We start from the raw sequence: 12,382 nt of genomic DNA on the forward strand, positions 1-12,382 counted from the left end.
AATGGTAAGAATGTAAAACCGCTTTCAAAGCATTATAACATTTTTCTTAATGTCGTACTGATAATATTTTGTGGAAACTCAACAGACTCATTTTTCATTCAAATTGTGAGATAATAGTAATAATATTCACGATTTTTTTAATAGGATTTGTGAATTTCTACAAAAACCATCACAAAACCTATTATTTTCATGCAACAATTTAAGCGCTTTGAATTCATGTATAACATCTGGAACTTGGGAGATGTGCGTTTACAAAAAGAGCAGTGCTAGGCCTACAATGCTTAAACATCTCTCTTAATTTCTGGCTATTAATCAAATGTATGCAAGAAAATATTAAACAAAATTTAACAAAAATGTGTGAAAAGTAAAAATAACTGTGTGAACAACACTACCCTATATTTATCTTTGCCAACGTGCATCCATGTAAGCTCTCTCCAGCACAATATTAATCATTTAATCAGATTCTGGATACCTAAAACTTGAACCACTCTCTGTGCCCACGTACAGTTCTAAAAATAGTAAAGAAAAATAATAGACTTGAAGCCATGTTGCTATATAAGGACATGGTAGTGATTCTTCAACTCCCAAATCATCCATTGTTAGTTCACCTTCTGCATATGTTGTTTACAGCAACAGTAACAAACAATGGCTCTCACGTCCCGTTTCCTCTTTGCCACCTCCTCCTCCATGCTTCTCTTCTCATTGCTAGTCATTGCCTCTGCAAAGGATTATAGCTCCGGTGCACCTAGACCAAAGGTTGATGAGCATCCAGAACTTCCAAAGGTTGATATTCCGAACTTACCGAACGCCGGAAAACCAGAAGTATATGCAAAGCTAAAACCTCAGACCATTGGTATTCAGGGGCTGGTTTTGTGCAAATCAGGCCTTCAAAGCTTCCCAATTAAAGGTAGTCTCTAATTCAATGTTGAATCATTAATCTTCATGCATCTTACGCTCTTAGACTATCAATTGCACATTATGTATCATGAAGAATATCTCTTAATGTAACTTTCAAAAGTTAGGGTTTAAAACTTAGTAGAATGTTACTATGTTTGCACTCTGACGTGTAATATGGTTGAACCACATGGTTGATATATATGTCCAGGGCGTCGCGTTATATCACGATTTTGAATATATTTACAGATAGTTTTAAATTATTCTTAATTAAATTAAGTATGTTTTATTGGGTTGGAACGTAGGAGCTGTGGTAACGATTGCATGTCTGGCTGAGGATGAACAAGGTTACGAGACCGCTCCTTTCTCCAAACTGAGTGGTGCAACTGATGCAAGGGGATACTTCTTCGCAACGTTATCGCCGTCGCAGCTTGAAGACAAGTGGAAGCTCACGGAGGGCAAGGCGTTCCTCGATTATTCTCCATTGGAAGCCTGCAAAGTCCCTACTGACGTTAACCATGGAATTACTGGTCATCTTCTTTCTTCTTATCGTACCCTCAGTGCCAAGAACATCAAGTTGTACTCGGTTGGGCCTTTCTTTTGCACCTCAGAAACTAATCAGTCCCTAACGGGTATTAATTAAAGCATAATACTCGGATCCTGACCAGTCAATCACGACGTTATAACGACGCCTGATTTTAATTATTTTCTCCATTTACTAATTTGGAGCTGAAATATTGATTCTTTGTTGTTGTTGGATTTGTTTGATTTCATTATTACTGGCAAGAGGTTTTGTGATTTACCATTTGGGATTATTTGTAATAAGATGCTTTGGTCTATATAGAGTAGTTTTTTAAACTCGTGATAATTCTTCTTTGGAAATAATCTCCATTTTAAGGACGGACTGTCAATATGGTATGAATAATATAAGTAGATAACATGTCGCTAGTAACATTTAACGACATGTTATTAATACGGATCGACTTTCTTGATACAAATATTAACGTTCTTGATACAAAATTTGTCATTTCACAAAAAAAATGAATGTTAAATAGTCTACTTCAAATTCTAGTTGCTTCCTCCGGGCAATGCCTCAACCCCAACCCTATCCCCAAAACCCACCCATTCGAGTTGCACCTCTACTTTCCGGTCTTTATTCAATAAAAAAAAAAATTGAAAATTGCAAATCTGGCCATAAAGTCCTCTCGCTCAAAGGTGAGTTCAGTTGTTCTCTCCATAAATTAGAATAGTTTACAATATCAATCAATCTTTGTTGCTGACTCGAATATCATCTAATTAATATTTCGGGAGCGGCGGCTAGGATAACGTGCGAGGCTGTAGACCAATATGGGTTCGCAACTGCACCGGTCACCATCGTAAGTGATGCAACTGACGCAAAGGGCTATTTCTTTGCAACAATGTGTACTTCTGAGATTGAAAAAAAGAAGCAGCTCACCAAGTGCAAAGCCTTTCTTGAACTCTCTTCATCGGAGTCTTGCAACGTACCGACGGACTCAAACAATGGAATCAGTGGTGCTGTGCTTGCTTCATATCGCCTCCTCCATGACAAGAACATCAAGCTATATACTTTAGGGCCTTTTACTTTCGCATCATCACCACAAACCCAGAGTCCAGTCCCCAGTAATGGTGGCTACTAAATAAGACTACTTTCAACGGTTGAGTTGAGTAGGAAATGATTTCCGTACACCTTACTTATTTTTGTCCTTTGATAATTCTTTGATATATTCAATCTAAAGAAAAATAAAATAAACAAAAGGGTGCAAAGAGAGAAAAAGGGCGTGAGAAAATAGATTTGAGATCCACTTGGAATCTTTGTGTCGGGAACCCGTAGATCAAGAGATCGGTCCACTCAATTTCAATCCTACGATCCCCTTTAGCCTATCCAACTAGCCCACTTTACAAAAACTCAAAAATATGAACTAGCTAGATCTCTCTCTCTCGAACGGTTTAGATCTCTCAATCTGCGAGCTCCAGACACAGAGATCCATAGTAGATCTCATTCCTGAGAAAATAACTTCTCACAAAGGGCGTAATTTGTATTCTACTATTCCAGTAATCCTAAAATCAGGATAACGTCGAAACTGTTATTGACACTACAAAATATTGTACTCGATATTTCTCTCGCTAGTTCATAAGAGAGCCGCGCGGAGCAGTTCCCTTTCAACTACGAGTTATACCAAAAAAAGGAAAATCCAGCACTTCCCAACATAGGAATACGTAACGAAACAATTAAAGGATCACATAAAAGAATATGTACAGCAACTTTCGTACAACCCTGTGTGTAGCTTTCTTCACAGTACCCTCCTCACAATTTTCTTTACAAAGTGTATTACGCTAAGCCTACGTATCACTCCTTTTCCTATATACACCGCCCTGAATTTTGACCTCGAACGTTCTTATTCTTGCCAGCTTATTTGGCCAAGAGTGTCCAACAAACAGATCGAAACTACGGAGCTAATTACATGAAAATCTCTTATTAAACACGACGGAATCTCAGATTTCTTTAGGCAAAACTTGATACCCACGCCTGCAACGGCTGAGTGGATTGAGCGTTAATGGCTCCATGAATGGCTCAGCATTCAAGATATTGCAGATTATCCTTTGAGCTAGGCACGCTGCAACCCGTAGACCACCCCAAGACACCTAGAATTATATCGATGCTTGAGCATGCAATAACCTGAGAGGGGAGAGGGGAGAGGGGAGAAAATCTCACGTTAGCACAAAAAGAATCACTAAGTGATAAAATACAGGGTTCAGAGATGGATGTCAGAGACACTACCAAACTTTCCGCATTTCCTTCAATGTGAAATAACATGACCGCCATTCCCCTTTCCCCGTCAATCTCAGCCTGGTCATTGATGGTAAGGGTGTTAAAGAAATACAAGAGAGCGCATCAATTTAAAAAACAAATAGCTGCCAGCTCCAACCACTCACCACACAAGAACAAATGGTGATGCCTGCAGCTGCCAATGCTGTTGTAACCTCAGCCATCATACCTGAAAATATTGTTTTAAAGTTAAAACAGGTCTAGAGTGATTCAGACAACGTCTTAATCCATCAACTGAAACTAATAAGACTACATGCTACTGCTTGACTCAACCTATGAAGGTAAAGTAGAAGAATACAATTTGTCCCAGGAATCCTTGTAAATCATTACTAAAGTAAATCAAGTAGAATGACAAGAGTATAGGGTAGTAAAAAAGATATCTCCACTGAGATTCTCAAGAACCAAAATAATTCAGAAGTGCCCGATCTCAACTGGCAGCAAATGCATCACTAATGTTTTTAATCTCATGATAGAACAAAGGGAAATCTATCAATGATTCATTAAAAAAGCTAACCTTTTCGATCTACAGAAACCACGCAGAACCATTGTATGGAGTGCCCTTCAATACTATGCCAAGAGGCAACCTTGCTGGCCTGCCAGCTTTCTAAACTGGGCAGGGCTTCCTTGCACATTGGAATGTTAGCTTGTAACATTCTGGCAATGCCATTCCCTTGTGACAAGGATTCCCCTGCAGCCTTTAAACTTACATGCTGAACATTCTTGTTGTGCTTCCCATTCACCTTGGGAGCCAAGGCGCTTCCATTTGTAATTTGAAAGGGATCTATAGAACTTCGTTCTGGCACTGAAATCCCCTTCATTTTTTCCCATAAAGGTTTGTATCCTTTGGAGGTACTTGGGAGCTCTTGTGCTTCGATCTGTTCTTCAGAATCAGCAATGAAGTCATTTACTTTATCTGCTGTTATTTCAGCAACCGACAGGGCTGCTTGCTCCCTTAAGAACTACAGTCCCAATAAAATGTTTATTATTAGAGCAAGGCAAAATAGGACAAACAAAAATAAATCATCTTCCAACCAACAAAGCATACTTTCATAATTTTGTGTCTGGCACTACGTGTTTTTGCATGTTGCAACCACTGTTTATGCCTCTGAAAAGCTGATTTTCCGGTAAGTGACTGGAGAAAAAAGAAAAGAAAATTATGATCCCTAAATGTACAAGCATATGATAACAGAATGCTGAACATGTCATATTAACTCCTCTAGATGTCCGTATAAGTGAGCAATCCATCTTACAATTTTACCATATAATGCGAGTGTGTGTGTGTAAGTTAAGGTTCTGTACATTTTATTGGACACGTTTAAAGAAAGGAAATACAAGATGGATGGCAAATACTGACATTATAAGTGATTATCTCCACAACTTCTGCATTTACAAGTACATGCATTGGAGAAACAAGATTTCCATTGACCTGCACCAAAATGAAGTCATCGTAGTTTTAATTCCATATAATGAATGCATAAATTTAGAATTGAAAAAGAATAGAAGATCAGTCCAATGTAAGCAAATTACCTTTGCTGCTACCATTTTGTTGCCAACTTCAGTGTGTATCATGTATGCATAGTCAATAACAGTTGCTCCTTTAGGAAGATTTTTTATCTGCATATAACGAAGCAGACTTATTTAGCGTGTGAAAATTTATGTTTTTTCTTACCCAATTAGATATAATAACAATCTCAGTCATGAAGCAATCCAAATTCTTACCTCTCCCCTGGGAGTAAAGACAAACACACGACTGCCTAATAGATCTCTAGTGATAGTTTCAACAAATTCTCTAGAGCTCATGTTGCCAACAAATTCTTCTTGCCATTCTCTAATTGCATTGAGCCAGCCAATCTGGAAGAAACAAGAGACTTCATCCATGAAATTCGCAGACACGAAAGGAGTTTACGAAGAAATCCCCACAAGGACGACTAAGAACAAAACATAAATTAGCAATGAATAAAGGTACAATACCCTGAGTGCAATGTTTGCATTGTTAAGGCAAACAGTCTTCCCTCTTGAACTTCTACCATTAGGGAGACTACGCCCAACTAAACCGGTAACAGATCCTCTCCCACTATAATGAGAAGCAATTCCTCTCTGAGCTATCAGATCCATCTCTTCCGTTCTTATCTGCCAAAACAGAAAGCCAGTGATGTAAATTAATACCCCCTAAAAGATTACCAATCGATACAGGAGAGACTTCAACTCTGCATAAACCTTATTATCAACTTTGGGAAAATATGAGCATGCTAAAAAATGAAGACGTGATTGTACCTGCACTTCTAGACGCAAAATGCTCTCATACAAGAAAGGAATTACAGTTGTATGGAGACTTTGATAGCCATTAGGTTTTGGAGTGGCAATATAGTCTTTCATCTGTCAGAACAGATAAACACGTATATTTAAATTTACAAATAACTTATACTGCTTAAGCTGAATCATGTAAGAGTAATCTAAGAAATACTCACCGTTCGAGGAATAGGGGTCCAGATTCCATGAACCAACCCAAGGACATGGTAGCAGATCTGAAGGGAAAACAACAGAGGGAAAGCTCAACGACATACTAAGGGAAACAACAGAGGGAAAGCTCAACGACATACTAAGTACAGACTACAGAGTCGGTAAAGAATTCCCTATCTTGGCATGAGCAAGGATATACCTGTTGTGGGGTGCACAAAGGTCCAGCTCCAAGGGATGGCTTTGGTTTGATTACAATTCGAAGCTGGTAAAAACGAACATAAGCTATAATTCAATGAAGAAATATGAATCATCATGAAATGTCCTCAACAAAAGTTCCAAGTTAGTTGAAGGAAATATGAGAACAAACCTGTGCAATTTGATTGATCTCGTTAACTGAACTTTTACATTTGAGAGCAGCCTTATAGATACTGCAAACAAACATCAAGAACAGTCTATTTTAGCCCGAAAAATAACCCTCAAGAAACTGACTGCTGAAATATGAAGCAGAAATTATGATTTCTCAGACAGAATGACACACTGAGATTCAATGTAACATCTCATTACAAGGATTACAAGAGTAATAGGTCATGTTCCATGCCACTTTAAGATCTCTTTGGACAATGTCCTTGTATTTCATGTACCAGCTAACACGGCAGTACTTAAATCAAATAATAAAGTCAGAGAAAATAATGCTTGTAATGAGTTTAGAAAATACAAAGCAGGCCACAAAAACGAATGAGAAAATGGTAGTAGGACTTATGATCTGACCTGTATGGTTCCTTACACACAGCACGAACTTCAGTTTTCACAGTCATAAGTTCTAAGAACTCATCATCCTCAATCCTCTTCATCAAAATTTTGTTTGCCTAGCACAAAGAACTAAGGTTTGATAAGCAAACATCACTGATAACACAGTGATGAGAAATTAAAACTGAGAGCCTCTACTTTATTTCCATGCCAAAACAATAACCATACAATTGACAACGTCCCCTGAGCATTATGTAGACCCTGTTGTTTAACAAATTAACGCATTACCTCCACAAGTTCCTTCTCATGCTCTTTGTAGAGGCCTGCAACTCTTCGTTTGATCTTAGCATAATCTTCAGCATTTGTGTACATGAAGGAAAGGTTTTCAAGTTCCAACTGCAATATGGAATATGCGTGCATTCAGAATACGAATTAACCGAAGCATAACATATGAAAATGAGATAAGATGGAAAATTTTAACGTTATAATTATATCAACCATCATAAACTTGAAATTCAGTTGTGAAACCCTCGCCCCAAGACAAGAAAGAAAACTCTTGTATCGCCTAAATTATATTCCTTAAGTCACAAGACTCACAACTCTAATAAATTGAAACTCTAGAGTTTGATGACTAGTTATCAATAACTACTTATTTAAGCAACAAGTGATCATAACCCAGGTCCACCGAATTAAGCTACACACAATGATAACTTTAGGTTTCAAAGGTGAAATCAACAGTTGCAAAACTGGAATATTGAGAATTGAAAAGCATAAATGTGGAAAAATATTTTAATGGAAAGATAAAAATAATATGGTATACCTTGATTTGGTACATCCCAAGCAACTTTGCTAGAGGAGCAAAGACCTGCAATGTCTCTCGTGCAATGCTTGACTGGACACAACAAAATATCAAACCATATCAGGCATCAGCTAAATACAAATACCAATATACTTCAAAAAGACAACACAACACCTGCTTATGCGGAGGCATGTGTGAAAGAGTACGCATGTTATGGAGTCTGTCAGCTAATTTGACGATGATAACTCGGACCTGGGGCAACAACTATTTTAGTTTCCAACTGGTTTCAGCTATAACACATAACATTTGAAAGAACGATAACAAATAGATCTACCTCCTCTGTCATGGCTAGAAGCATCTGGCGAAGGTCATCTGCCTTTACATCTTGTACAGAATCCTCTTCACTCTTGCATTTCAATTTTCCCAGCTTCGACACCTAAACAGAAGGAGACATTGAAGTGTGTGCAGGCCCAAATTAATTAGGAGGTTTGTGAAACATCACAGGAGCTATATAAAACATAAAAAGCACAAATGTTATTAGTACTAGACACATAAAGGGGCGGAACCTTAGTTTCTCCTTCTACAATATGGCGAACAGTAGCACCAAACTCATCCTCTATCCTTTCGAAAGTAACAACATTGGTATCCTCGACTGTATCATGTAGTAATCCAGATGCAATACATTCCCAATCCAACTCCTACAACGACAGATATAGTCAACATCAATTGAATACTGTGATTAAAATCAAAATAAGGCCTATTTTTAATGTTGCAAGACTCACAAGTTCTCCTAAAACTCGTGCAACTTCAACAGGATGAATGATGAAAGGCTCTCCACTGCGCCTTTTCTGACCATCATGGGCTTCAAAAGCCAGCTATATAACCAAAAACTAGTGTTATATATAATCACCAATCTGATACAGTGGATTTTGAAGATAAAAACTAAACTTTGTTGTTAGGCTTATATCTAACCTTAAAAGCATTATGGACAAGTTCCAGTTCCTCAGGTGAGAGGTATGAGATAGACGGCTTAAGATCCTGAGACAATCAGATTACAGACAACATAATTCAAACAATAAATTTCTGTCTGTAGAATAATAACTATTATTTTTGTTGATGCATATTTGCGAAATAACCAAAATTTACCTCCCACAATGATTCAGGAGCAACCTCATCCAAGACATCTGAGGACAAAGACGAAGAACAGCGCAGATGCCATCTCTTACAACCAACGTGAAGCAAACCGGATTTAAGCAGTCTTCCAAGAACAACAAAATCTGAAGCTTCGGCAGAATTCCAACCTCCTATGCTAGAGGACTGACATCTCTGTAGAGAGTACAACAGAGAACAGGTTCTATGATTGATAACCACACAAGGTAATTGTTGGAGCAACCGACCACTAACATCATAGTGTAGGAAGTTAATTTTTTTTAAAGAGTATTGCATAAAGTAAGGGTTTTTAAAAGAAGACCAGCAAGCACCTATATCAAGTAAGAATTCTGCTCCTAAACCACAGCTCCCTGCTTAAATTTTTTCTTTCCTTCATTCCCTTCACAAAGAAGATCTACTCTTACCACCTATTCCCCAAACCCAATAGATTTTTAAAAACAAAGTTAACCACTTTGCGATACTACGCTTACTAGGATCCGTACGTCGATACACTGCACCAATTTATCTACTTCAAGACATGATAAAATTGAGTGCTGCCTAACAGCTACGCCATCAAGTAGCAAACTTGCACCCAAAATTACAAGATCTAATCAAGGAACTTGGGTTTCAATCAGTGGCAGAGAGCAAATCCACATTACAGAAAGAACTTACATGATTAATCCGGTGTCTTCTTCCACTTCGTCCATCCGGCAACCACGAACACTGAGGAGGATGAGCAGTGCTTGCAAGAAACCCCGTTAAGACTCTTGGAGCTTTCCAAGCACAGGAGAGCACGTTACAGTCATTTCTCCCAGTTGCTTCCCTTTTCGATAGCTTACACACATTCACGCATTCTAAAGAAACTACAACAATTCACACACAAAATCAAAAGTGAAATCAGATAACCCAATTCTCTGTTTGGATGCTCAGAAAACCAGTAGAAAAAAAAAAAAATCAAGAATCTCAGGTTTGCTTTCTTGCAGTTCAAAACCAGTAGAAATAGTGAATCGAATTCCCTCAACGAAAGTGAGACCGCCATGGCAGTGTCCGTACACAAAGTTAAGCTAAGCTAACAGGGTTTGCTTAAACAAGTCCAAATTAACGAAAAAAATCGAAAATTCACCATTTTCCTGCATTTTTTGAGCAAGCGACGAAGAAGCTGAGCAGATACACATACCTGACATGGAAGGAGCGGTAGCCATTTGTGACGGAAGAGAGCAATCTCATTGAATCGAACTGAGCATTAAACGACACCAGACGGAGCACGCAACGCAGAATACGAAGAAAGTGGATTGGCAGCAGCTGATTGACGCCACCAGAAAATCGAGCGCGCGCGTAATAAGAGAGAGACGGTGGCTGTGCAGCTGAGAATCTGGGAGGTTACGTCGAATCGGAGCGCCGTACGCGGTGCCCCCGAAACGTCCGTCTCGGACAAATAAGCGACGGACTGAAACTATGAATTTGGCCAACAGATGATTTAGAGAGAGAGAGAGAAGGGAGGCGAAGGGGAGAGAGGGGGATTGCGAGGAGATTGCTTAGCCGAGGCCACACAAATGCCGTTTGATAAAAGATATTTTTTGTTTTTGTTTTTTTTTTTTTTTTTTTTTTTTAGGCTTTTTGACTTAAATAGTTTTTAAAATTAATATAACTTCTTATTTTAGTTTCAAAAATTTAAAATTAATTGAAGTGATCTTTGAAATTGTCCATCATCAATCATTCTAATCATTATATAAGAAATCTCAGTTAAATTCAAGATATTTTTATCAAATCAACGTCTCCCTTAAACGGATGATTTCTTCCATTTAACGTAGACTTATCATTAAATGACCAAAATGATTGATAGTTAATAATCAGATACCGTTTTTATCAATTTTAAATCTTATGGATCAAAAAGATGAGTTATGACAATCTTAAATACCTTTTCGTTTAAAATGATATTTTTTTTAAAGAAAAACTAACAAAAAAGATAAAAAAAACTTTTCTTTTAATGAAAAGCTCTTTTAAAGGTATAGTAAATAGTATAAATGTGATTTTTCGTTAAAAGTGAACGGTATTTAGTGTTTTTGTTAAAACCCTGTTTTTTGTAATATGTTGAGGGGGATTTTTAGGGTGCCGGTTGGAGTGATTTGGACTTTTAAGCCATTATGGCCACCAGATTGACACGTCGGAGAAAAAGTCCATATTTGTATCAAAGGTCATTCCGCGTTTTTATATATTAATATGTGCCCTTTGACTTTTGTAGATTCGCTAATCTTCCCCAAGTAATGAGAAACTTCCCTTCGCACCAATTTTTTTCTCCCAAGATATTGTGTCATTGACTCATTGGTCATATTTTCCGTGAAGCCAATTTCGTTGTGAACTTCGTTGTGATATTGTATCTTATCTCTACAGTTATTCAATTGATTTTTTGCTTTGACAGCTACAGTTAGGTTGTTCATGAGTTTATTTGTGGTTCTTATCTTCCTCGTTGAAAATAATAGTATCATATAATCTATTAATTAGTTAGTATTTATGTTTGAATTTTTTATGTTTTTTATGATTTCACACTCTGAATATAATGCTTTGAAACACGACGGATACAATGAGGATTTTAAGATATTGTAAAAATCATTGATCACACTGAAAGTTACATAAGAGCACCGTCCATACAATGAGAATGGAACATTGTGTTGGCCTAGTTTGAATTTTACTATAAGCGTGATTCCCATTTTGTTTCTTTACCTCACTTCTATTATGTCTTATGTCGTCATGTTTTACTTTCTTTCTTTCGTTTGTTTCTTTCCTTAACTGAATCATTTATTACATTTAACTGTGAGTTATAAGCCATTGTATTGTGTTTTCGTCGAGAATTTATCATATATAGTATACTAACGTTGTCGCATATGTATGGCTTGTTATTTTTGTAGTTTATTCTGGAGAATTATGCTATTATCTGATTTCTATCGACGTCATTGCTTGTACTTTAAACTTCCCTGTAAAGCAATAAACTTTGCAATTTCTTTACATTCCTACGTAACTAGGGAGTGGATCCAACAAACCAACGGTGGAGCTTCTTCCTATGCCAACCCTTTTAATGGTCTTTGGTTTAAGATTTGGAAAGCATCGATCCCTTTGAAAGTAAAAGTAGGAATCTAGATGCTATGTCACAACATTATCCCCACAAGATCCAATTTCCGAAAGCCTTGTATTGAGGTTGATCCTTCGTGTGTCTTATGCAACTCAAATGAGGAGACAACTGCTCATCTCTCGAAAGAATGGCACTCTGCTAAATGTGCTTGGTTATCCTCTCCTTTTGGTATCCACCCAAGCTTTGCACCATTATTGTCAATAAGAGATTGGGTAAAGGAGATTTCAGAGCATGCCCCAGCCCAGTTTGATGGTTTTATGATGATTTGTTTGGCAACACCGTCACCCAGAAATGGACAGCGGTGCCCTCTGGCTGCCCAAAGTGCATGGGACTTTGAGTGAAATGTTGGTGGGGGAGA

General features: G+C 37.7%; 2 protein-coding genes and 1 pseudogene across 2 annotated transcripts; 2 read left to right on the forward strand and 1 right to left on the reverse strand.

Annotated features, from left to right (window-relative positions):
• The first annotated feature begins 608 nt into the window (after positions 1 to 608).
• Positions 609 to 1,672, forward strand: LOC137743895 (protein SEED AND ROOT HAIR PROTECTIVE PROTEIN-like). Its single transcript, XM_068483826.2, has 2 exons — positions 609 to 907; positions 1,200 to 1,672. The coding sequence occupies exons 1-2, from the start codon at positions 646 to 648 to the stop codon at positions 1,535 to 1,537; spliced, it is 600 nt and encodes a 199-aa protein (XP_068339927.2). The 5' UTR covers positions 609 to 645; the 3' UTR covers positions 1,538 to 1,672.
• Positions 1,673 to 1,982: 310 nt separating this feature from the next.
• Positions 1,983 to 2,672, forward strand: LOC148693293 (protein SEED AND ROOT HAIR PROTECTIVE PROTEIN pseudogene; annotated as a pseudogene).
• A 442-nt stretch (positions 2,673 to 3,114) lies between these two features.
• LOC137742322 (putative GTP diphosphokinase RSH1, chloroplastic) lies at positions 3,115 to 10,498 on the reverse strand. Its single transcript, XM_068482163.2, has 24 exons — positions 10,075 to 10,498; positions 9,570 to 9,760; positions 8,895 to 9,074; positions 8,721 to 8,786; positions 8,531 to 8,623; positions 8,315 to 8,446; positions 8,083 to 8,184; positions 7,923 to 8,000; positions 7,770 to 7,841; positions 7,238 to 7,345; positions 6,971 to 7,068; positions 6,570 to 6,630; positions 6,402 to 6,464; positions 6,211 to 6,267; positions 6,017 to 6,118; positions 5,714 to 5,872; positions 5,462 to 5,593; positions 5,270 to 5,356; positions 5,097 to 5,168; positions 4,788 to 4,874; positions 4,257 to 4,701; positions 3,850 to 3,911; positions 3,695 to 3,763; positions 3,115 to 3,592 (listed from the first exon to the last, which is right to left on the reverse strand). Exons 1-24 carry the CDS (start codon positions 10,097 to 10,099, stop codon positions 3,488 to 3,490), a joined length of 2,646 nt encoding a protein of 881 aa, XP_068338264.2. The 5' UTR covers positions 10,100 to 10,498; the 3' UTR covers positions 3,115 to 3,487.
• Between the last annotated feature and the right edge of the window lie 1,884 nt (positions 10,499 to 12,382).

This window comes from Pyrus communis, chromosome 11 (assembly GCF_041283825.1).
Source record: "Pyrus communis isolate YQ-2024b chromosome 11, ASM4128382v1, whole genome shotgun sequence".
Lineage (NCBI taxonomy): Eukaryota > Viridiplantae > Streptophyta > Magnoliopsida > Rosales > Rosaceae > Pyrus > Pyrus communis.

Coding starts and splice junctions, on each gene's coding strand:
- LOC137743895 (XM_068483826.2), top strand. CDS start 646: ATGGCTCTCACGTCCCGTTTCCTCTTTGCCACCTCCTCCTCCATGCTT. Junction 908..1,199: donor TCAAAGCTTCCCAATTAAAG/GTAGTCTCTAAT, acceptor GTTGGAACGTAG/GAGCTGTGGTAACGATTGCA.
- LOC137742322 (XM_068482163.2), bottom strand. CDS start 10,099: ATGGCTACCGCTCCTTCCATGTCAG. Junction 7,069..7,237: donor ATGAGAAGGAACTTGTGGAG/GTAATGCGTTAA, acceptor TCTTTGTGCTAG/GCAAACAAAATTTTGATGAA. Junction 3,593..3,694: donor AAGGAAATGCGGAAAGTTTG/GTAGTGTCTCTG, acceptor CTCCCCTCTCAG/GTTATTGCATGCTCAAGCAT.